The 21,699-nt window shown below is 55.9% G+C and overlaps 1 protein-coding gene across 6 annotated transcripts in view; it reads right to left on the reverse strand.

Moving 5' to 3' along the window:
• The window catches only part of GREB1 (growth regulating estrogen receptor binding 1), a 102,657-nt gene that overhangs the window by 5,954 nt on the left and 75,004 nt on the right, over nt 1–21,699 (reverse strand). For 3 of the 6 annotated variants that reach the window (XM_071221581.1, XM_053925572.1, XM_053925571.1), the window contains exons 18-29: nt 19,543–19,882; nt 18,530–18,645; nt 16,512–16,711; nt 15,181–15,270; nt 13,682–14,307; nt 11,408–11,510; nt 8,961–9,119; nt 7,885–8,027; nt 5,408–5,569; nt 3,217–3,421; nt 2,595–2,769; nt 605–823 (exon numbers count right to left, since the gene is read on the reverse strand). In XM_071221581.1, coding sequence (XP_071077682.1) covers nt 605–823; nt 2,595–2,769; nt 3,217–3,421; nt 5,408–5,569; nt 7,885–8,027; nt 8,961–9,119; nt 11,408–11,510; nt 13,682–14,307; nt 15,181–15,270; nt 16,512–16,711; nt 18,530–18,645; nt 19,543–19,882 — 2,538 coding nt within the window. Of the gene's footprint in view, nt 1–604; nt 824–2,594; nt 2,770–3,216; nt 3,422–5,407; nt 5,570–7,884; nt 8,028–8,960; nt 9,120–11,407; nt 11,511–13,681; nt 14,308–15,180; nt 15,271–16,511; nt 16,712–18,529; nt 18,646–19,542; nt 19,883–21,699 lie in introns of those variants that run through there. The other 3 variants (XR_011651270.1, XM_071221582.1, XM_071221583.1) reach the window with 3 other exon arrangements.

Genomic DNA, 21,699 nt, shown 5'->3' on the forward strand with positions numbered 1-21,699 from the left:
GATGCATCTCTGCCGGGCACAGGGACACTCGGTAAGCGTCCACAATGGGGCTATGCTTGAGATGTGAGCACTTCTACAGCTCGATGTGTAGAAAGCAACATACAGAAATTACAGTTTTCTCCAGTGGTAATGCTCCTAAAAAGCATCGTGCTCAGAGGAAGCCAAAAAAGTAGAGCCCATAAATATACAGTGTAATACAATATATTACTACATAAATGTGGTACAATGTAATATAGTGTATTACTACAGAAATGTAGTATGTAACTGTAGTACAGTGTAAGTCACCAAAGTGTGGTGTGAGTCCATGAAGGAAGCTGAGTGAGCTTATTTAAATCTTCCTCCACAAAATTACACCACAAAAATAGGAAGGAAGGAAGGGAGGGAAGGAGGGAAGGAAGGAAAGGGAAGGAGGACAGAAGGAGAGGGAGGGAGGGAGGGAGGGAGGAGAGGGAAGGAGGAAAGAGAGAAAAGGAGGGAGAAGTTAAAGCTGAAATCAGGGGCCAGCCCCGCAGGGCAGGGGAGAAGCCACCCTCCAAGCTGCCCCTCCCCGAGGCCTGTGTGGCTGTGGGTTGTGCTGGCGGCCACCATAGGGCAGGAGGCTCACCGGTTCCGGTTGTACTGGACATTCTGGGTCAGGTCCACGTTCAGAACGATGAAGTCATGCACATGGCAGCGGGAGAAGGGCTCTCGCACCTCCTGGCTCCCGGTCCTGCTGGACCACTTCCGCATGCCGATCAGGGCGTAGTGGGTGATGTTGGGGGCCGCCTCGATGTGCTGCATGATGTACTTCAAGGAGACGTTCCTCTCCGACCAGGAGAACTCTCTGCTCGAAGGAGGGAGGTGGACATCTCTAGGTCAACGTGCAAACAAGGCGGGGCCCTGTGGACTGGCCAGCCAGGACACCGCCCTCTGGCCGACCCTCACGTACCCGGCAGGGCTGGTGCAGGTAGAGTCCATCACAACCTTGGTGAGGGCCAGGTGCCAGGTTGAGCACCTTGCACTTATCAGTGCCTGTCCTCGAAGCAACCCTGTGATACAGGCAGCCACCCCCTCCCATTTCACTGAGGAGGGAAAACAGGCTACAGGTAACTTGCACCGCGCCGCCCCACAGAGCTGGCGTGTGAACAGCTGCCTCCAAAGCCCTCACTCTCCATCAGGCCAAACCACGGCGCCTTTCCAGTGTGCGGGTCTGAAGGTGCGAGGGTGGGAAAGAGTGAGGCTTTCTACTGCGAATTCCAAGTGAGAGAGTGGGGAGAAGGAGGCAGCCTGCCAATGCCTGGGACTCCACAGGATGGTGTCTGAGGTCTGGCAGGACAGTGAGGGACACGGCTGACCAGGGAGGGGGACTCCAGGGCTGCAAGTCGGGGACAAGAATCGGGTCCACGAGCGCCCAGGCTAGTCGCCCAGCTTCTCTGGACCTCAGCTTTCCTTTCCCCGCCTGAAGGGCGTAAGCTAAACTCTCTGAGTCCCCCACTCGATGTGACATCCCAGGACTTTTAATGCTGTGTCAGAAAGAAAACCAGGAAGGCACAAAGAAAGCCCAGTCCTCTTCCCCTGTCGGCCCTCAGCCAAGCTCCTGCCCCCTGGCAGGGTGATCGAGAGAATGGCGAAAGCAAAGCAGGCCACTATTCTGTCACATGCCGCTCCGTCACACAGAACACACTCTTTCTAGGAGGTTGTGTCGCACCAGGTCATCACTGGCACCGAAGAGAACTGACCTAATGGTGGCCGGCTCAGGAACCAGCCACACACAGACATCATCAGGCAGCCCTACGCTCACGCACTCAGAGGAAAACCGCAAAAAAACAACGAGCAACTGCTTTAAGAGTGACGTCCAGACACAACTGTGCCTGCGGAGCCCTTCCCACGTGGCGCCGCTCGCCGTGGGCACGCCACCCAGACTCACGGATCCTCCCGACAAACTGTAGCACAGGCATTAGTGCTCCTTGGAAACCAGAAGCCAAAGAGAGTCTGTGTTACACAGCACGTAAAATACAAGGTGTGAGGAAGGAGGCTGGGGGCGGGAGGAGGGACTGCGGGACAACTGGAGGGGGTCCCTGGGGGGGTGAGGGTCCCTCTCTGCACAGGGGAGCTGGTTAAGCGAGTGTGTTCAGTTTGTGACAATTTCTGCACATAATGTTTTTCTTTGTATGTATTTTATATTGAGTAGATACAGCGTGCTTTCCTATATGGATTATTCAATAAAATGTTTTAAAATTTTTTGAATTCCACTCCTTGCTGGTGCGGCTCAGTGGGTTGGGTGTTGTCCCACAAACCGAAAGGTCGCCGACCAATTTCAGTCAGGGCACATGCCTGGGTTGCGGGTTCGGTCCCTGGTCAGGGTGTGTGAGAGGCAACCAATCAATGTTTCTCTCCCTCTCTAAAACAAATAATAGATAAATAAGTTTTAAAACAGTTTTTTAAGCTCCAAATAAAGCTTGGAATGTTAGTCTGCCACATCCAGGCCTCTGTCCCTGCGTGTAGCACTTTCTAACAGGAGTGCCCTCCTCAGTCCTTGCCGGATGGCAGAGCCATCCCCACTGAAAGAGAGCCTGTGCCCCCTTCTTACTCCTGGGCTTGGGGAGGCACCTCACCTGCTCCTCTCCCCAACCCCATCGACGTCCACCACGTTCCACATCACGCAGGAGTCGTCGGAAATCACGATGAAGGGCCAGATATCCTGCGGCTTGATCCCGAGCTCCTCCTGCCGGGTCCGCTCCAGCTCCAGGTTGTGGTAGGACAGCTCCTTGATCAGGAAGTGGGCGGCGCCTGCAACGGGCAAAGCCACCACCAACTCAGCTCTGCCCCACTGGACGTTACACAGGCAAGAGGCCCCAGGGGGGGACAGCGCTGCCCAACAAGGTCCCACCCCAGGACCAGCAGCCCCGAAGGTCGGTCCTTGCCCACCCGCATCGCTCGTCCACTGGCTATTAGCTGTTGATTTGGGGGTGGGGAGAATTCTAGGGGACAAAACACGCCTCTCTGCGGTGCATGTACATTTCTGTCTGCTTATCCTTGCTTTTCTAACGTGAATCGAGAGCATGAATGAAATCAATAACCAAACATCAAAGAAGAAAGAATATTCAAGCAAATCAAAACTCTTTCAAAGTCAAAAGGCTTCATGAAAAATGCCCAACTCAGTCGGCCCTAGAACATCCTCTTGAGTCTCCTGTCTCAGGACCCTGGCAGGGGGGAGCAGAGCAGTGAGAGGCCTACCCACACCGGCGCTGTTGAAGATGCTGGGGAGCACCAGCATGATGTGGTTGGGCCAGTACTTCTTGTAAACAGGCATCTCGTACTCCTTGACAACCAGCACGTGCAGGTGGCTGGCCCCGTCCATCGCGTGGTACAGGTTGAAGAGCCCGTGTTCGTGGCGGCCGGTTGTCGGGGTGAACGTCGGACTTTTTATGTATTCGTGACTCTGGAAAGTGGAGGCGTAAGGGGGGGAAGTGTTTCTGATCATGGTCACGATTATTCCCCTCCCTTTGAAGTGTCTATCTCCAGATCCCCTGAAGCCAGCTGGGCCTCGGCCTTTTACTGGGAAAATGCAGTAAAGATGATGGTGCACCAGTCCCGGGCCTGCGGCCCACTCTCCAAGCCCTCCCAGGAGCCAGCCTGGGCGAGCCCGCTGGAAGAGGGAGAGCACGGGGAGCAGAGAGGGGTGTCCCACCGAGACCACCTGAGCCCAGCGGGCCCCAGCCCACCTGGGAGCTAACCGCATGCACGAGGGAGCTCAGCCCAGCCCAGGATGACCACCCAGCTGAACCGAGCCCAGCCTCCTGGCCCCCGGATCAGAAGCCAAGTAAATGCATATTCGAGAATAGTTTGTTAACCCAGACTAACAAGCGTGTACCAATCACCCCAAGTCATTACTCTTTCATGTGAGCATCCCACCTTGTGCTGGGAGCACAGGCGATTTCTACAGGACTTCAATCCCCCAACTCATATAGCCTGCCCATTTATACACTCGGGATGCGTATCCTTTATGTAAGGAACTATGTGGCCCTAACCAGCGTGGCTCGGTTGGTTGGGTGTCATCCTGCAGAGCAAAAGGTCACCAGTTCAACTCCTAGTCAGGGCACATGCCCGGGTTGTGGGTGGGTTTGGTCCCTGGTGGGGACAGGTACGAGGGGCATTCCATCGATGTTTCTCTCCCTCTCTTTCTCCTCCCCTTCCCTCCCCTCTAAAAAGAAAATCTTTAAAAATAAAATGGTCTGCTCTGTCTACAAAACAGAAAACACTACGTGGTCTTCACCCTTCCCTCAACACGAGTTCCTCGGGCTGAGACTGTGAGTGTGAGTACATCCTTGAGCGTGGCAACACCCAGCCCGTGGGGCAGAGGGCACCACACCATAAAGGTCTCTTTGGTACTTTACAAATGTTTTCAGGGCTCAGTAACAGGGCCTGAAAGGCCAGGTTCAACCCTACTACATCGGGCCCTCTGGAGAAGCAACAACTCTGAGGTCCTCGGTGACTGGGCTGGTTAACGGGCCGCAAGTTGGCTGAGGCTATCGGGCTGGAACCATCCAACCCCACGTCCCCGGGAGGGGCGTCTCCCAAACAGTGGTGGTCCCAGAGGTGACAGATTATTAAGAACAATCTCTCAGATGGAGAGCAGGATGAAAGCTAAGGGGGTGAGGGGAGGTTAGCGGGTGGAGGGACTGAGCAAAAGGAAAAAGGACTCATGGACAACTGTGTGGTGATTGCTGCGGGGAGGGGGGTATACAGAGACTAAATAGTAATGGGAAAAAATACAGTAAAAAAGAAAAAAATAAGTAAAAATGAAAAGAGAGAATGATCTCTTCAAAAGAAGAAGCTTCTCCTGTAGCGATACAGACTGCAATATTTAGGGGACATGATAATGACGTCTGAGATTTTCTTCCCAGTAATACAGGGAGGCAGGAGAGCAGGGCAGACGCCACCACAGAATGGGCCCTGAGTCGGTAGTCGCTGGAGCCGGGGCTGGGCCCTGCGGGAGTCATGCTGCTCGGCCACCGGGCCGTCTGCACGTCCCCCCGGCAGAGAGCGTTATGGAGAGGGGAGTGGACGATGAAGGTCCGCTCCGCACTTCTCTCCCAGGCGCTGTGCGGGCGCCTTAGGTCTGTTATGCCAACAATTCTCACCACGGGCTTACTGCCCAGGCTTACAGATGAGGAAGCTGAGGCTCAGAGACATCGAGTGTGAAGTTCAAGTGACACGGCTACCAAACGGCAAAGCAGGGCTCAACTTTGGCTGAGTGACCCCAAAGCCTGTATGTTCCCCACCCGCCTCCGAGTTCAGTCACCGCCACGGTCTCTCCATCCGGCCCCTCCAGCCCGACTCATCGGGAAACTACAGACTCTGCGTGTCCAACTCAGCGGTCACTCGCAGCTGCTCTGATCTGACCCACTGGACTCGGAGCCAGTACCTTGTCCGTGACGAGGGGCAGCCGCATGCTCTCCAGCTGGCCTCCAGGTTGGCTGAAGACAAAGTGGTGCTCCTTGGACTTGGGGATGATGAAATGGAGTTGGATTTCCTCTCCTAGCATGGAGTAAGAGAAGGCAAAGGCGTGCAGGGTGGACTCATAGAGCTGAGGTGCGAGGGGGAAAGGACAGAGCTTGTCATCAGCGTCCGGTGTAACTTCCCAGAAGACCCCAGGCCCATCCTGGCCATGACCACACGCAGGTCATTGCCACCTCTGCCCCACAGCACGAGCAGCCCACCGGGCAACACCCAGACAAGGTGCAGACACCCAGGCCTTCCTACTGGAGGCCACGCCCACTCGGCTGAAGCCTGGACCTGTCTCTAATCCTGAAGGCGCTTCACCCAGGGATGTCACTTCAGGTGCCGGCCACCCTGGACTCTGGATTTGACCCAGAGTGCTGCTAGCTAGATCACACTTTTAATTCTAATGAATGCATTTTTCCATCTTGAGTAATCACACGTGTGTGTAGTAGCAAATTAATACAAGAATTGAACCCACCTGCATCCACCTCCCTCACTATGCCCAGCACCCTTGGTCCCCTTTGTGTTGTAATTGACAGTCCTATGAAGCAGGCCGTCACCAGCCCACGTTATGGAGGTGGAGACTCACATTCAGAGCTCTGGGGCTCACCCCTACCCCCAAATCTAGCCTCCCCTCTAGTCACTTTGTCCAAAGAGCCTGCCCCCTCTGTTTCTGTACCCGCAGCGCTCTGGTGTGACTTCCCCACCCGCCTCCACCCAAGTCACGCAGTGCCTCCTACAGGCCTCCCCACTCAGGCACCACAGAGGGGGCACCTTCCCCACCCCTCGCCCTACAGGCCAGGGTGTTCTGCGCACTCCTGGGAATGACAGGCCCAGAGAGGGTGGACACAGGCAGGGACACATGAGCTCTAGAGTCCTCCCATGGCTCCTCCAGAACCACAAAGCCCTTTGGGAGCAGAGAGGAGGGAGTTAGATCTGGACTTGGGGAGGGAGCACAGAAGGACGCAGCCGAGGAAATTTCACAAAAAGGCCCAAGGAGCCTTGGGAGATGAGGGAGGGAGAGAATGAATGAGCTGAGGGAACTGGTGTGCACCCCGTAGCACTCCTGGGGGCTCGGGGTGGGTCCCCTCAGCTATGGCCCCCAGGTCTCAGCTCACCTCCTCCCTCCACCACTCTCCCTCCGTGAATCCCCTGGGGACAATTTCTGAAGTGACAAAACCCCTACTGCCTCATGAGGTTTTAGTGAGAATTAAATAAGAAACTAGACAGGGCAGTTTCTTAACCCGAGCACCTTAAATGGATCACAGGTGTGGCTTCAACACAGGTTCAGGGGACCAGCTAGGGCCCTGGGCCAGCGTCCAGGGCAAATGACACTTTCTACCACGTGCACAGGCTGGGAAAAGCTGAGATAGAGAAGTGCCTGGCAGGCTGCCCAGTGCACAGTAGATGCTCAGTAAATGCACATTCCTCTCTTTATCTACATCATTTCTGTCCTTCAACCACACTGCTCTTCTTGCTGATTCGGTGTCCTGAAGTTTTGCTTACACACATCTGTCCCCACGCTGTGAGTTGTGAGCATGGAAACAAAGTCGATGCACCTGTGTGTGTGCATCTGGTACATGCTGGGGTGGCCAAAAAGTCCGTTACCTTTTCTCCGAATGATGGCTCTAGTAGTGCTAAGTTGTCTTTACCTCCATTCGAAGCAATTTTATCAAATTGCATTGTGACACCTGTCATATCAGCATGCATTAGAAAAAAAAATCTTACCAAAATTGGTAAATTTTTGTGCATTTTAACATTGAAGATGGAATAAAATACACATTTTCAGAGTATTAATGCTTTATTATTTCAAGAAATGAAACACAAAGATCTGTGCAGCGTGAGGAGAAGGTGTTGTGACTGATCGAATGTGTCAAAGTGATTTGCAAAGTTTCTTGGTACTATTGACATTTGGGCCAAACAATTCTCTGCTGTGGGGCTGTCTCACGCATTGGAAGATGTTTAGCAGCACCCCTGGCCTCTCCCCACTAGAAGCTAATATAGCAGGAGACAGCCGACATAGTCAAAACATCCAAGTCAATAAAGTTATTGGTGAAGATGAAAAACGTGTCTTATTTTATGGGAAACAGTGAACAGACTTTTTGGCCCACCCAGCACTAAGCACACAGGGAGTGTCCGCTGCGTGTCCTTTCAGAATTGCTAGGACGTAAAGACAATCAAGCATCTGCAGGCAGCTCACCAACAAGTGACCCTGGAGACCCGCTGCCCTGTAGTGTCAGCAGTGAGTCCACAGATTATCGAAGGGAAGTGAGGATGCAAGCAGACCAGGAACCAAGGGCTTCCCGAACTCTCCACCTCCCACTCCAGAATGAAAACACAGACAGGGAAACCACGGCATCAGCCAAGGTGAAGCCCACGGCCCGGTGCCCTGCGGCCTACCTGGTAGCGGGGGTGGAAGCCCATGTACTGGTGGCACTGCTCGCAGTGGTGGTACGTGTTGTAGGCCGCGTACTTGGACAGCCGCATGCGCGCAGTCTGACGCCGCACGTAGAGGTCCTCCGGCCTCCTGGGCGCCCCCCTGTCTGCAGGAAACCCCAGCGTTACAGAGCGGCAGGGGCTGACCGGTCACGCCCTCCTGTGGCTCCAAGGCAACGAGCTGAAGCGCTAGCACCGGGTTTGCGGGAGGTTGCATTGGGCGGGGCCCAGGGGGGCAGAAACCAAGTCTCAGCCAGATAAACTGAGACTGTTTCCCTGTCACCTTACTCGTGAGCCTGGGAATGTTTCATCAGTACATATTCAAGGACTCACTACCGGATGGTAGAGAGTGACTGCTAAAGTGATACACAAGGACTTGTCATGCGGGTGAGCTGTCCCGTTTTTCCCAAACGACTTCTCCTGCTGAACTTTCATCAGAGACGAGCCTACTACGTGGAGGGCCCCGGAGTGACAGGGGTCCGTTCTGAGAGCCACGGGACAAAAGCCTTGGTTTGAAATGGACGCTGGTGAGTATCCGCCTCGCACACCGCGAGCACCAAACTCTCCTGTCAGTGATTACTGTCACACTGGCCACTAACGTCCTGTTTGCTGACGGGGACCCTGAAACATGGCTGGGTCACGATGCAGTGACCGTCAGCGGTCCCTGCAGAGGGCGGGAGAAAGCAAGAGGCTGAGGGAGGAGAGGGAAATATGAGCATTTTGTCACCACGACCCAAATTCACAAAGGTACGTGTCGGTACCCTCTGCAAAGCAGAGCCTTCAGAACACTCTGGCTGTGACAACCAGCCAGCATGTCCTCATTGCCATCGGACTCCCTGAGCAGTCAGTTTTCCTTCCTGGGTTTTGTCGGGGGCCCTTCCTCCTCCAGGGAGCTGCCGACCTCAGCTCTAGGCGCTGCTGATTAAGGGTGCCCCCCCCCCCCCGCCCACCCTGGGTCCTTACGTCCACCACTAACAGAATCTGGCTGATTCCCGCCAGGGGCCGCCCCCGCGTGTGCTGGGAGATGTTAAAAGTCTGACCTTCGCTCTTTACACTCTGATGGTGAGAACAGATGAGGCTGGCGTCTTCATACTTGGGGTCATGAATTATGTAGTCAAAAGGCAGCTTCTTGAAGAGCTCCAGGTCCGGCCAGGGGTCACTGAGCTGGAGGTAACGCCAGTCGGGCTCTTCTCGGAGGTCTACGAGATGGGGAGACACCCAGATCATGACTAAAGAACAGGGACTGGCGTATTTCAGATGCGCACCAGGTGGCAGCATGGAGTGGAGCGGGTACTGAGTCTGGCTGCTGGGGGCACACAGCCCATCTCAGGACTGTTTGAAGGCGAGAAGGCACGTTCGGCGCGATCTCTCCCCAGAGCAGCAGTGTTTGCTAGGAGATGGCTTTGTTCTTCTGACTCTCAGCCACACCAGCTCCTCCCAGCATACCTGCCCCTCCCTGTGCTCTGTGCTGCTCCCCAGCACCAGCACCGCCTCCCAAATACACCACACTGGCTCCCAGTGCCCGTGGAACCTCATGTACTTCTTGTTCTTGCATCTAAATGCTACCTGGCAAATATGGCCCAGCTCCAATCCCCGCATCTCTGGAAAGCCTCTTCTAAGAGAGCAGGTCCACTGCTTTCTCCCTGGGAATGCCAACACCGCTCCTGGCCCACACTGCTCTTTTCCACGCTCCACGTATCATCTTACGTTGTAGTCAGCATAGTCTAAGCGTGCTCACTAAATGCTTATTGGTCAAAAGGCTAAAAAAGTCTAGTTGGGCCAACTTGAATTATGTAACGTATTGGTTCTGTGTATGTCATATGCCCCTCTCTCCCCTTCTGCACTGTACACACGGGCAGAGTGCGTGCCCCGTGGGAGGAAGAGGAGGAGGAGGGAAGAGGCGGAGGGATGTTCACTGTGTATTTGGAGGAGCTAGGTGCTGTGTGTAACATCACTTAGTGTTCACAGCGCCCTGCGGAACAGGAACTACCCAGGTCATTCTGAAGAGGAAACCCAGGCGATAAGAGTATTTAACAAACTGGGTTTGAATTCTGTCTTTGTGACTGGGATCGCCGAGAGAAGAGAACAGGCCTGTTCTCATCTGAAATAGTTCCAAACCGTGGGGGACCGTGGGAAACTCAGAGCTGGACGAGCCTCTTTCCTTCAAAGGCAAGACCAGCACTGCGGGGGCTTCCTTGGCTCCCAACGGTCCCCCAAACTGCGGCACAGTCGAGAGCATCTGAAGAAGTGCGGAGCAGGAACGTGGCGGGACCGCCCTCCTTGTCAAGGCTGAGTGAGAGTCGATCGCACTGCATTTCCTGTCCCCTCACCCACGGGTGGCCATTCACCCTCCGTGGACAACACGTGACTGCGTGTCCTGGCTGCCGTGAGCAAGGCTGCAGTGAACCTGGCAACCGTGTGAGGTGACGGTTGTATTAATCGGCTAAGGTGAAGATCGCAGTGCACACGTGTACCAAATCAAGGTGTGCACCTTAAAGGTACACAATTTTTTAATGTTTTCATCCTTGCCTGAGGACACTTTTTCATGGCTCTTAGAGAGGAAGGGGGTGAGAGAAACACCTTTGGCAAGAGAGAGAAGCATCCATAGGCTGCCTCCCACATATGCCTGGACCCAGGATGGAACCCACAGCTTTTCGGTTACAGGGTGAAGCTCCAACCAACCGAGCCACACCAGCCAGGGCTACAATTTTTTGAGTGCTGTTAAGATGCCAGAGCAGCTTACTGGCTCCCTTTAGGACTCCTTAACAAATGTTAATCCCCATGGCAACCACGTGTTTGCCAGCCCAAGTCCCTGGCCGCTGGGAGATAGATGCCTGTGGGGAGGAAATGGAGGCCGTGTTCTGCGAGAGCATAAACCAGCTGGTCGAAGGGCCTTACCTCCGTCAGGGTAAACTCTGTCTCGTGCATGAGGAGGAAGGGCCATCCCCACGTATCACACAGAATTTCCATTTTGCCCGGTGATACTGCCCTATGAGCTCAGCCGCCAAGCCGGCAGGGGGGATGGGGAGACCCCCCTGAAGGACAGCCCCACTCTCTGGAGGCAGCACTCAGATCCAGGCTCATTCCAGCTCTGCCACCTCCCAGCTGGACTCCTGAGCACGTGACTTACAGGGAAACGGATAAAGCTGGTAACTTACCAGGAATAGCCACGCTGTTTGGGAGACCGTTAAATACAGTCACTGACGCAGGGCACCTAGTACCATGCTTGATACGTGGGACCCACTCAGCCAAGGGCGCTCACTTTCAGTACAGTAGCTTTAGCCCCACGAAGGCCTCCCAGGCACTAGTCTGATCTCAAGCAAAATGACTACAAGGAGAGATCAAGGCACCCACCAGGCCGCTGCGGGGGAGGGGGGGACATCTGATCATGACCCTGAGAGTTTCATCCAGAAAGTGAAAGACACAGTCACCTGAGACACTGACTAAAGAGGACTCCAAGCCCCAGTGTCACCAGAGGGTAACTCACCACTATTGATCTCTTCTTCATCGTAAACATCCACCTCTGTGAGGCGGATGAGCATCCTGGACAAGATGCTGAGGAACTGCAGGTAGGCGCCTGTTTTCCCGATCTGTGAGCACAAGGAGATGGGAGCCAGCAGTCAGTCCGTCCGCCCTGGGTCACCTCCCTCTTTTAAAGACCTTGCTCGCCTAATGAACACGAGAGCCCGGCGGAGACTGAGACACGTGAGGGAAATGCAGCCTCATGAAGCGTGGCAGGCGGACGGATGAACCCCCAGGACCGCACGGGGCTGCCCTGCCCCGCCCCACCACTTATCATGTGTCTCTGGCTTTAACCAGCCACATTTTCCAAGCTGTTAGAAATGGGACTTTGTCACAAGGTGAAGAAAGTTTGCTTCTGAGAAAATAAACTGCCAATATAAAATATAATTTCTTAAGAGTCCTGGATATAGCAAATCGCTCTTGTCTCAATCAGTAGATCCACTGTAAGAAAACAAAATTCACTGGGCAAGACATGAGATGCCAGCATCTCCCCCTACGTCCAGGAAAAGAAAGAAAATGGTTTTTTCTCCTTCCTTCTCTTTACTCATCGAGTCCCCTGCTCCCTGAGCTGAGCCCCAAGCGAGTACAGTTGGTCGTAGGTTTATTTTGGTCACAGTTGGTTAAATGAGCGCCTGCTGGATACCCTAGAACGCTCCCCTCCCACTCTGTTGCTCTAGGGCTGTGCCTTCCTAGTTCAATGCCCGGTTCACCGTAAGTACTCAACAAATGCTGATGAACGCAAATAACTAACTTTTAAAGAGAAAATATGAAACACAACCAGGGCAAGCTTCAGAGAAAATACCTGCGACACATGTTAGACAAAGGGCTAAGTCCGTACTCTCTAAAGAGCTTCTATCCCAGGAAAAAGTCAAATGGCCTAACCGAGAAAGAAACCAGAACAAAGCAATGTACAGAAAGTACCAATGACAGCTGAATAAAAATAGACTCAACCTTACTAAGAAAATACTGTGTCCCCCCATCAAATAGGTAAACATCTTCGAGACCGATTACATCCAGTAAAGTGAGGGTGTGGAGAAACCGGTACTCCCTTTTTTAAAACATTTTTGTCCTGTTTTAAAAATAAATGCTCGTGTAAAAGTTCAAGAAATACAGATCAGTAATGAAGTAGCATGTTCGCAAATCCCACGCCTCTCCCCCGGGCAAGGATTTAATGGCCGTTCTGTTGGGGGTTGTTTCAGACATGTTCACACAGACACGTGGTACACACGCCGGTTTTCTTCCCTAATTTGACATCACACCGTGTATTATGCTGCAACGTTTTAAACATTTAAATAGCGGAGGGAAAACTCAGTGCTAGTGTGCAGAGATCCAGCTCAGACTTTCTAGGGCTCAAGGTCATGACTGTGCCAGTTATTCACCCGACCTTGACCAATAGACTTGTCCCCAGGTGCTTCTTATAGCTGGAAGCAACCCTGACACGAGCGTCCTTAGACACGTTTTGTGGGTTTGCGTTTCCCAGAATAGACTCCTGAAGATGAGCACGTTCGGTCAGAAGGCCACCCACCATGAGCTGTGACGGTGCCAATGTGGATGGGGGACACTGCGTGCGCGCTCCCATGGCCAGGCCGTGTCTGGGTGCCCTGTGGTCTCTCATCTAATGCCCTCATCTCTGCCATGCAGGGACTACTGTGTTCCTCATGCTCAGCTGCGGGCAGGGAGGCTGGACCCACCCAGGGAGCCAGGCGATGCTGGAGTAGGCGTTTGAGCCCGGGCAGCCCACTCCAGGGCGCACCGCCCACCTCCAACCTCCACACTGGGCTGGCAAAGCCCCTGCCAAGCCCAGCTACTGTCCCACAGTCCTCTCCATGGCGCTGGACCTTCACCACGTGAGCCTCTTTGCCATTTGATGGGTGAAATGGCCTGCTGTTGCCAGGGAAACGCAACAATGGGGATGCTAACAGCCTGCCTGTTACACTGTGCCCACACCTTCCAATGTCAGCAGGTCACACAGACGGACCCGGGGACCGAACGGAACAAGGTGGGAGAGACTCAGAATCGTTGTCTGAAAGAGCCAGAAGCACCCAGGGAACGCACCCTCCCTCTGTACCACATGAGAGGAAACTGAGGTGAGAGGGCGGGGGTCATCCAGGCCCTGGCCTCCCTCCGCCCGACCACGGAAGAGCCATCACCGAAGATGCTGCCCTGGGCATGGCAGCCCTAAGCCCCCGGGCCTGCACACAAGGACCCACAGGGGCTGGGCTGCGGGGCACGCACCCACCTGAGGGGGCCCGCTGAGCAGCAGCCGGCGAGGGTGGAAGCCGTCCACGCGGCCCTCGGCGCGGCTGCCATAGTCCATGTGGCTGGGCCGCGGCACCGTCCACTGCCGGTAGTACAGGGACTGCTCCGTGGAGGTCATGGTCTTGCTGAGCAGGGGGCGGAAGGAGCTGGCCCACATGACCGAGTGGGAGGGCAGCAGCGAGGCAGCCTTGGGCAGGCCACCACTGTCCGTGGCCGTGACCATGTCGTACACCAGCTTGGGCAGAAAGACGATGGGCGGCTGCTGGCAGGCCTTGGCCATGGAGCACCGGGGGGTCTGTGGGGCCAGGGTGGCAGTGGCGGGCGCCGTGGACGAAGAAGACGAGCCCGAGGAGGAGAGCTGGGACGACGAGGCGACCTGCACCTGGACGCTCCTGTGGCTGGTCTTGAGGCCGGAGTCAGGCTGGGGGCCCGGCCCAGGGCTGTGCCTGCTCATACCTGACGGTGGCCCCTGACCAGCTCGGAGCCTCTGCCCATCACCAGAGGCCCTGCCATCCTCTGAAGGGCCGCAGGGCTGTGGGGACCGGGCCTGCTCCCCCGGCCAGGGCCCCCCAGGCTGAGCTGAGGTCTCTCCACCCAGCGCTGAGCCTGGAGAGAGAGGAACCTGTCGGTCACACCCCAGGAATGACACGTCCTGATCCCATTTCTGCAGCACGCACTACCCTCACTTGGCCATTGCTGGGCCTTTTGTCAATGAAATCCCACCACTGGTGACACAAAGCCTCTTCTGTCCTATGACACACCCAGGACCTGCTGGCTAGAGACAGCTGGTGACCCCACGTGGTGTGACCCACAGTCCCCCAACACCCCCCACACCACCTCAAAGGCCTCCCCTTGCCAACCCCCCTTCCTGCCCTGACCTGCAGGAGGAGGGGGACGAAGATGGAAACCAAAGGTGCCCCCAGGCCAAGTCCCCTGCTGTGCTCTGCATGAACACCCCCCACCTCACAACCTGGTAGCCACCCCTGACCACAGCCAGGACCCCACCCCACCCTGCGCAACCCTCAGGGCCACTCCCTGCCCCCAGGCACCTCCATGCTTTGAGCACCCTTACCCTGAGAAGCTTCCTCTACCTGGAATACTTTCTCCTTTCTCCACACCTCCACCTCCAACACCTGAAGTCTTGTGTCTACCTCTCTACGCCCTCAGACTGTACTTGAACACTTCGCCTTGCTCCTCTCCTCCTGATTATCCAAACCTGGGGAGCCCCAAGGGGGTGGCCCCCTGTGGCTGCCTCACACAGGGCACTGAACAGGATGGAGTCCACAGTTCTCCCCCAGGACAGGGGCTGCTACACCTCGGGGTCCTGCCGAAAGGCCTCACGTTCCCAGGCCCCAGTCCAGAAAAACACTTACTCCCTAGAAAGTCCACTTCTTCTGAAATCCCCTCTCTTTCCAGTTCTAGGCAAAGGCAAAGGATCTCTTGATCCATCTCTGAACTCGTTCCCACCGGGAGACTCACCGGACGCTTTAGAGGAGAGGCCAGAGGATGCCGAGTCGTGGGAGCGGGACCGCTCCCTCTTCACGGGGCTCCTCTTCTCCGAGGTGCAGCCTGTTTCGAAACACACACACCTGTGCAAACGCCTAGAAGCCATCGCCCATAGGTTCAGCTCGCACTAACAAAGCAGCTTCCCACCCACCCCTGCTCCCCGTCCTTGCACCCACCCTTCCTCCCCTCAGCACCCAGGTGCCCACGTCTGACAGCGCCGACAGGAGTAAAGGGTGGGGCAGGCCAGCGAGGCACCCGTCTCAGTGGGGGCCCCCACCCACGGGTCACAGCTACAGGATGATGTGAGGAGGACAGAGGGGCCAGGCCCCCCATGCAGCAGCAGAGGCAGAAGCAGGAAAGGTGAGGAAGAATAGAGAGGACCCTGACCAGAGTCCTGAAGGGCCAGCGGGGGGCGTCCAGGTACAGCACAGAGGAGTGACCCCGAGGGAACAAGAGCAGAGCACAGCCAGGGAAGCCCTAAAGCTGGCTGTGGTGTTTGGGGTCTGCAGAGTTCTGAGAAGCGGGAATAGTGAAAGGCAGGAGGTGGGTCGTGGAAGCCCAGGGGTGCGGATTCACCCCACAGGCAGCAGGGCGGCGTGGGCATTGTAACGGCAGGGTAGGTGCTTGTTTGTGCGACTGCCCCAGTCCCAGGGAAGTCTGCCAGGCAGGGCTTCCAGTCCCTGTTTAACAGAGGGGCACGTGGGGGTAGGGCAGGGGATCAGCCACAGGGGTAGCGGGTGGAAGAGGATGAGGAGTGCGGTATTCTGGCCTGACATCCATCTCTCCACTCCACCACGCCCAAGTGCTGTGCACTTTCGTATTCAGAGCTTTCTTCCCCTCGATATACTGCTGAGCAGAGCCGAATGCCTCGCCCTGCTCTGCCTTACGTGCCCTCCTAAGGCATGGTGTCGGGTCTTCACGTCTGCCATCACAGCCGGTCTGTTTTCATACATCTCAGTGAGGGGCATAAGCTGCCGGGTTGGTTCACGTAGGGGAAATGAGTGTGGATCTCATACCAGGCATTAATTGCACCGACAACGCAGTGTATGAATGTGGACCCTGAGAAATCTCCATTTTCCTTCCTAGTCACTAAGAATCCCAGAGCTAGAAAGCCTATCAGGATTTCCATTTTCTTCTTACACCTCCGGAAAAGGAAAGACAGCAAGCCCTAAATTCAAGGAGAGCGCTGCCGTTCCGCCTAAGGACGTGTCTGCTCAGCTCTCTCCCCGAGCTGCTGGCCAGCAGACTGGCCCCAGGGCCACACGCACAGGGCGCCACTGTCTAAGAGAGCGCAGGCGGCCGACCTTCCATCACCAGCTCCTCGTCCTCGTTGTCCGTGCTGCTCAGCTTCTCTGCGTCGCTCTCCAAGCCCTCACTGCGGGGCCCCTTCTCCAGGGGCCCCTCACTGCTCACGAAGTACGCAGCCAGGCCCAGCTCCTGCTCCAGTGCTGTCCTCACCAAGCAGGACGCGTTGATCAGGCGCAGGTCACAGTACCGCAGGGACCTGGGAGGGAACGGAAGAGGTGTCCATCCAGAGCCTTCTACAAGGAAGCACCGCGCTCACGCGGAGGGAAACGGGAGCGGCACGGCCCCCTGCCCTTCCCGCCGGGGCCCAGGAAAAGCCGGACCCTGCTGGGAGCCCTCCACCAGTGTGGGTTGAGCTGTACATCTCTGGGGGCCCCTGCTGTGTCTCAGCCTGTGCTGCATGTCATAGGCGGAGCACTGAGTTGGGATGAAGGTGAGGCTCAAAGTTCAGCTCTGCCACTTCCTAGTGACAGACCCTTCCATGGTGTGTAACCTCTCGGAGGCTCAGGATGTTTTCCTCTGAAACGGGGGGATGAATGTTAATAACCACCTAAGCACATTGCTGTGAGGAGTATATGTAATAATTGGACATTTAGTTATTCAATGACAATTAAAATGTGCCAGGAACTGTGCTAGGTGTTAGGGACATAATGACAATCGAGTCACCATTGTATTGGAAATGAGAGTCCATCTGGGAGACAGACACCGACCAGGAACGGGGTCCTCAGAGGAAGTGAGCACGGAGGACAGGCCAGCGCAGGGCTCAGGGGTGTGGAGCGGGGACAGGGCTCGGAGAGAGGCTCTGGGACTGGCTGCTGGGTGACCTCAGGCAAATGGCCTTTCATGAGCTCATCTGTGAAACAGGACAGTAGTACCACTATAGTGAGGAGCAGACACGACGTTAAAAGTCGAGCATGGTGCCTGGCACAGAGAGGATGCTCAGTAAGCCCTTGCACAAGTTTGAGACAGATCAAGACACTGAGCCCTTGCAGAGATGAGAAATGGAAGAGTTAACGCTTGCAAAATAGCAACGACCAAGGTCAAAGGTCTAGAGCCCCTTTCCCAGGCTCCTGCACACACAGCGTGCACTGGCTCTTGCACACGCGGGGTGCAGCCTAGTGGAAGGCAGCCAGGCAGCCCTGGCGTCTGCAGTCAGCCACACTGCTTTAACCTCTGTCTGCCCCGGTGCCTCATGAGTCACGTGGGGCTCCTGGAGCAATGTCCACCCCCCAGGGTTACGAGAATCAAGTGAAATAAAGCACGTGAAAGGATATAGGAGGGTGGCCAGCGTGTAGCAGGGACTTGGGAAACGTCAGCTCCTCCTATTTTGTTACATAAGCAAAGCTGTGCAAAGGCCCCAAGTATGTCCGCCTGCTCTGCTCTGGGGTGTGAAGTCAGTCTTTAAAAGCCAACCTGTGACCACCAATGCCAGCGACAGCTGGACAGAAGGCCCAGAGACCTCTGTCCTGAGTGTCTGCCGGCCTGTGGGGAGACCCCAGGAGATGCCACGTGGGCTAGCAGCTGTCTGCTTGGCTGTGATGGCCGGGAGCAAGGCCTCTGAGACAGTCAGCCCTGAGAGCCAGAAGAACAGACTCTTCCCAAGCGTCATCAGCCACCAGCCCCTTCCAGCACATGTCCTAAATCTGGAGGGATCAGCTCTCCCCCAGACCAGCGGGAAACGCAGCCATGAAGACCCAACACTTTCCTAAGTGGGATGGCCGTCCCTATCAGGGACAGCCCTCCCCCCTGCCCTGAGGACAAACTGCAGGGCCTCCACCCAGAGCCTGGCAACAGCCCCCACTCTGCCCCCACAAGCAGAGAATTAGGGAAAGTGTCCCAGGTCTCACAGTTAACTGCCATGAGCTAGAAAACTGTCATAATGAAGATACAAACCTACGATGACTATGAATGTGAATGCGCCCCCTAGAGTTGGGCAGTGGAAGCCCACCCTAGAAAAGCCTCAGGTATGGGCCCAGGCTCCTCAAAGACCCCAGGGGCAGAAGTCCCCTCCTCTCACCTCGGTAAGGATTCCCCATGTGGGTCCATCCCACTGAAGATGAGGATGCAAGGCAAGCCCTCCAACTCCAAGTAAGTCTGAGGTCTCCACTCCGCATCCTCAATTTTCTGCCACATCTGCAGACAATTAAGAAGAAATTAAACCTAAGACTCCCGACTCCCCAGCTAGCCCAGCTCCAGGGGAACCTGGATGGCCTCCACTGATTTAAAACCATTGCATGGTGTCCTTTGACAGAAAGGGACATTCTTTGTACTGCAAATAAGCAGGTCTCCCTCTTCTCCACCGTGTTCCCAGCGCAGACCAGCTGCTCGGGACACACCTGCTCCCTGACTCCCTGGGCAACAGCACACACCCTCAGTGCCTACTGTTCTTTACTGTCTCTCCACCCTGGCGCTGCGTCTCCCACTCATAGTTCCTCCTCAGTCATTGTTCCAACGCTCCTTCTACCACAACGCTTTTGGGTTTCCCATCACTGGGAGATTTACTGAGAAGCTGCTCTAAGCCAGGCACGGCGCTCAGTGTGGGAGACTGAGATCTTTGGGGATGGTTTCTGCCCTCCATCCATCACCTAGGGGAGGAGCCAGAGGACAGAGAACACCAAAGCAGCCCCAGGTATGGTGGAGGCCCCCAGGTGTCGGGAGGGGCAGCTTGCTGAAAGAGGAAAGGACACCCATTTGAGTCCTGCAGGCTGGTGGATAGCAGCTAAGCAAAGGAGAAGAGATGCACCCCCAGGAAGAAAGAAGCACGCTGCAACTCAGCAAGTTTGAAACAGCAAGATAGTGAGTCGTGGGGAGAGCAGCAAGTGGGTAGCATCGATAATTTGGTACCTCTGGACTGAAAGATGAAGGTGGAGACCTGGCAAGAGAGGTGGCTGGAGAGGTGGCTGGAGGGGTGGCAGGGAGCAGAGAGGCCACGCAGGACACAAAGTTTAGGAGTTTATCACCAGTCCACCTCCCCTCGCCCCGCACTCCCAGGCCCCCATCACCCCGCCTGCCCCCAACAAGAGCACCCACCTTGAGCTGCTTCACAAAGTGCTTCCCCACGGTGAGGCCGGAGCTGGGGTTGCCCAGGATGATCTCAAAGTGCTGCTCCAGTGCCAGCCGTGCCCGCACGTGGGCCAGGCGCTCGTAGGCCAGCGCCGCCAGCGGCGAGCAGGGCACCCGCAGCAGGACCATGAGCCCGTGGCCGCAGGGACACTGCCTGGGCGAGTTGAGGAGGTTCTGGGTGATCTCCAGCGTCTCCACCGAGGTGTAGCTCTTCATCTGCGAGAGGCCGCTCACGGCCATCATGGCAGCTGCGTAGTGCTGCACCAGGACGAAGGTCCTGATGACGGCGCTGTGCAGGCGCGGGAACCTGAGCAGAGACACCGGCCCTGAGCCCGCCCTGCCGGCCTAGGACCCAGGCCTCCCGGCCGCTCCAGTGGGGGAGGAGGCCTGCGCACGGCAAGCAGGTCCCCCGACATCCGCAACGCCCAGGTCACAACCCAGTTGCGTGTCCCTTTGACAGTGGCTGTTTGGAACCTGAGATAGAAGCCTTCCTGCTTTGGCGTGTCCAGCCAGGAAATGCAAGGATGGATCTGTTGTTGGTGTTTCAGTAAATAGCTGCTCAATGAATGAACAGATGAATGAATAAACTAAGTGCCTGCTTAGTCCATAACCAGCTTCATGTGTCGTCCCCGAGTTAGGCCATTTGCCCTGGCTCCCACCAGGAGGGAGAACCGCCAGCTGTCGCTGTGTAAGTGCAGCCACCACAGACCCCAGATTCAGGGGGTTGTCCTAAAGGCACATCAGTCGTTCACCTCAAGTACAGCACGTCCATAGTTGATGGAACTGTAACTAAATGTGATGGACTGAGAGTGAATGACAAACCAGAATACACCCAGTCGAACCGGGAGGCCCAGTGCTGCTTAGAGGCCATGGCCACTACCTGTGTCTCACGTGGCGGCAGTGACCCCTCCTCCCCCGGCAGGTGCGCAGCCAGAGCGGCTCTGGCCCTCGGGTCCGAAACAGACTCCAGAACACGAGGTCGCTGTGCTGCTCAGCAGGAGCACAGACGACACCACCCAGTTTGGACGCAGCGCTCCTCCGAGTGCATCGCGCTGGAGTGAGCCCTCTCGCTGAGAGCCTTTTGGAGCAAAGAAAGTAATTTCTTGCCCTGCAAAGTCAGGAACCTTCCCGTGGCCACGCTGCCCAATGGGTGAACCAGGGGCAGCCAGCCCACCTTCCAACGGCATCTCTGAGGTCTCCTCCTACCCCTCTTCTCCTTTTCCTCATTCTTCCTCCTTAGCACTTCCACCACCTGATGGGTCCTACAGACTGGGGTTAGCCGGGCAAACTCGCCACTACCGCAGCTACCGCAGGAAGGCCACACCAGTCCACAGACTCTGGTGCAAAGGGACTCAGTGGCCCAAGGGCTGCTTTGCCCTGGCCCCACAGTGCCAAGGAAGGAAAGAAGGTGGTAGAGTGGAGAATACACCATCTCCCCTGCCCCACATTACTGCCTGAGCTGTGGTGGCCCCTTATCACCTTGAGCAAGGTCAGAAGGGCAGGATGTCATGTAGGCAGAAGCACCTTCTCCACACCTCTGACACGGTGGGAAGTGCCTGCACTCAACTCGGCCTGGAGGACAGCAGTTCCCTCAGCACCCCACGCACGCTCACTGCAAAACCAGGCGGGAGCGAGCACAGGGCAGGGCCAAGGCCGGCTCTCGCAGCCTTTGGGGACAACTCCACAGCTTCCTCCCTCAGCAAGTTCAGGAGCGCTCAGCCGCCCGTCTGGAGCCACAGAAGTGGCCTGATTAAATCCATCAGCATCAAAGTGCTCCGAGGTATCAAAGGGACTAGGTTTCTCAAAGGGCGTTGTGAGGGACGCTCATCCCAGGAGATACCGGGGGTGCCGCACACTCCAGCCGTCTCCTTGAGACTTACGACCTCCCTGGCACGTGGACAGCTCTGAATGCTCATGAAAGAGAAATCCTTTGGTTAAAAGGGAGGTTTCTCAAACACATGTTACACAGAACCCCTTTTGGCCAAGGGCTATTAGTATCCAGACAAAGCAGCATACGTAGGAACACAGTTTAAGCATGTGTCTAATTGAACCCCTCTGTGGGCAAGTACAAAAAATGAGGTGCTGGGAGGGCTGGGGGTGTAGCCCAGGTCCACCCACGCCCCC

The sequence above is a fragment of the Desmodus rotundus genome, chromosome 5 (assembly GCF_022682495.2).
Source record: "Desmodus rotundus isolate HL8 chromosome 5, HLdesRot8A.1, whole genome shotgun sequence".
NCBI lineage: Eukaryota > Metazoa > Chordata > Mammalia > Chiroptera > Phyllostomidae > Desmodus > Desmodus rotundus.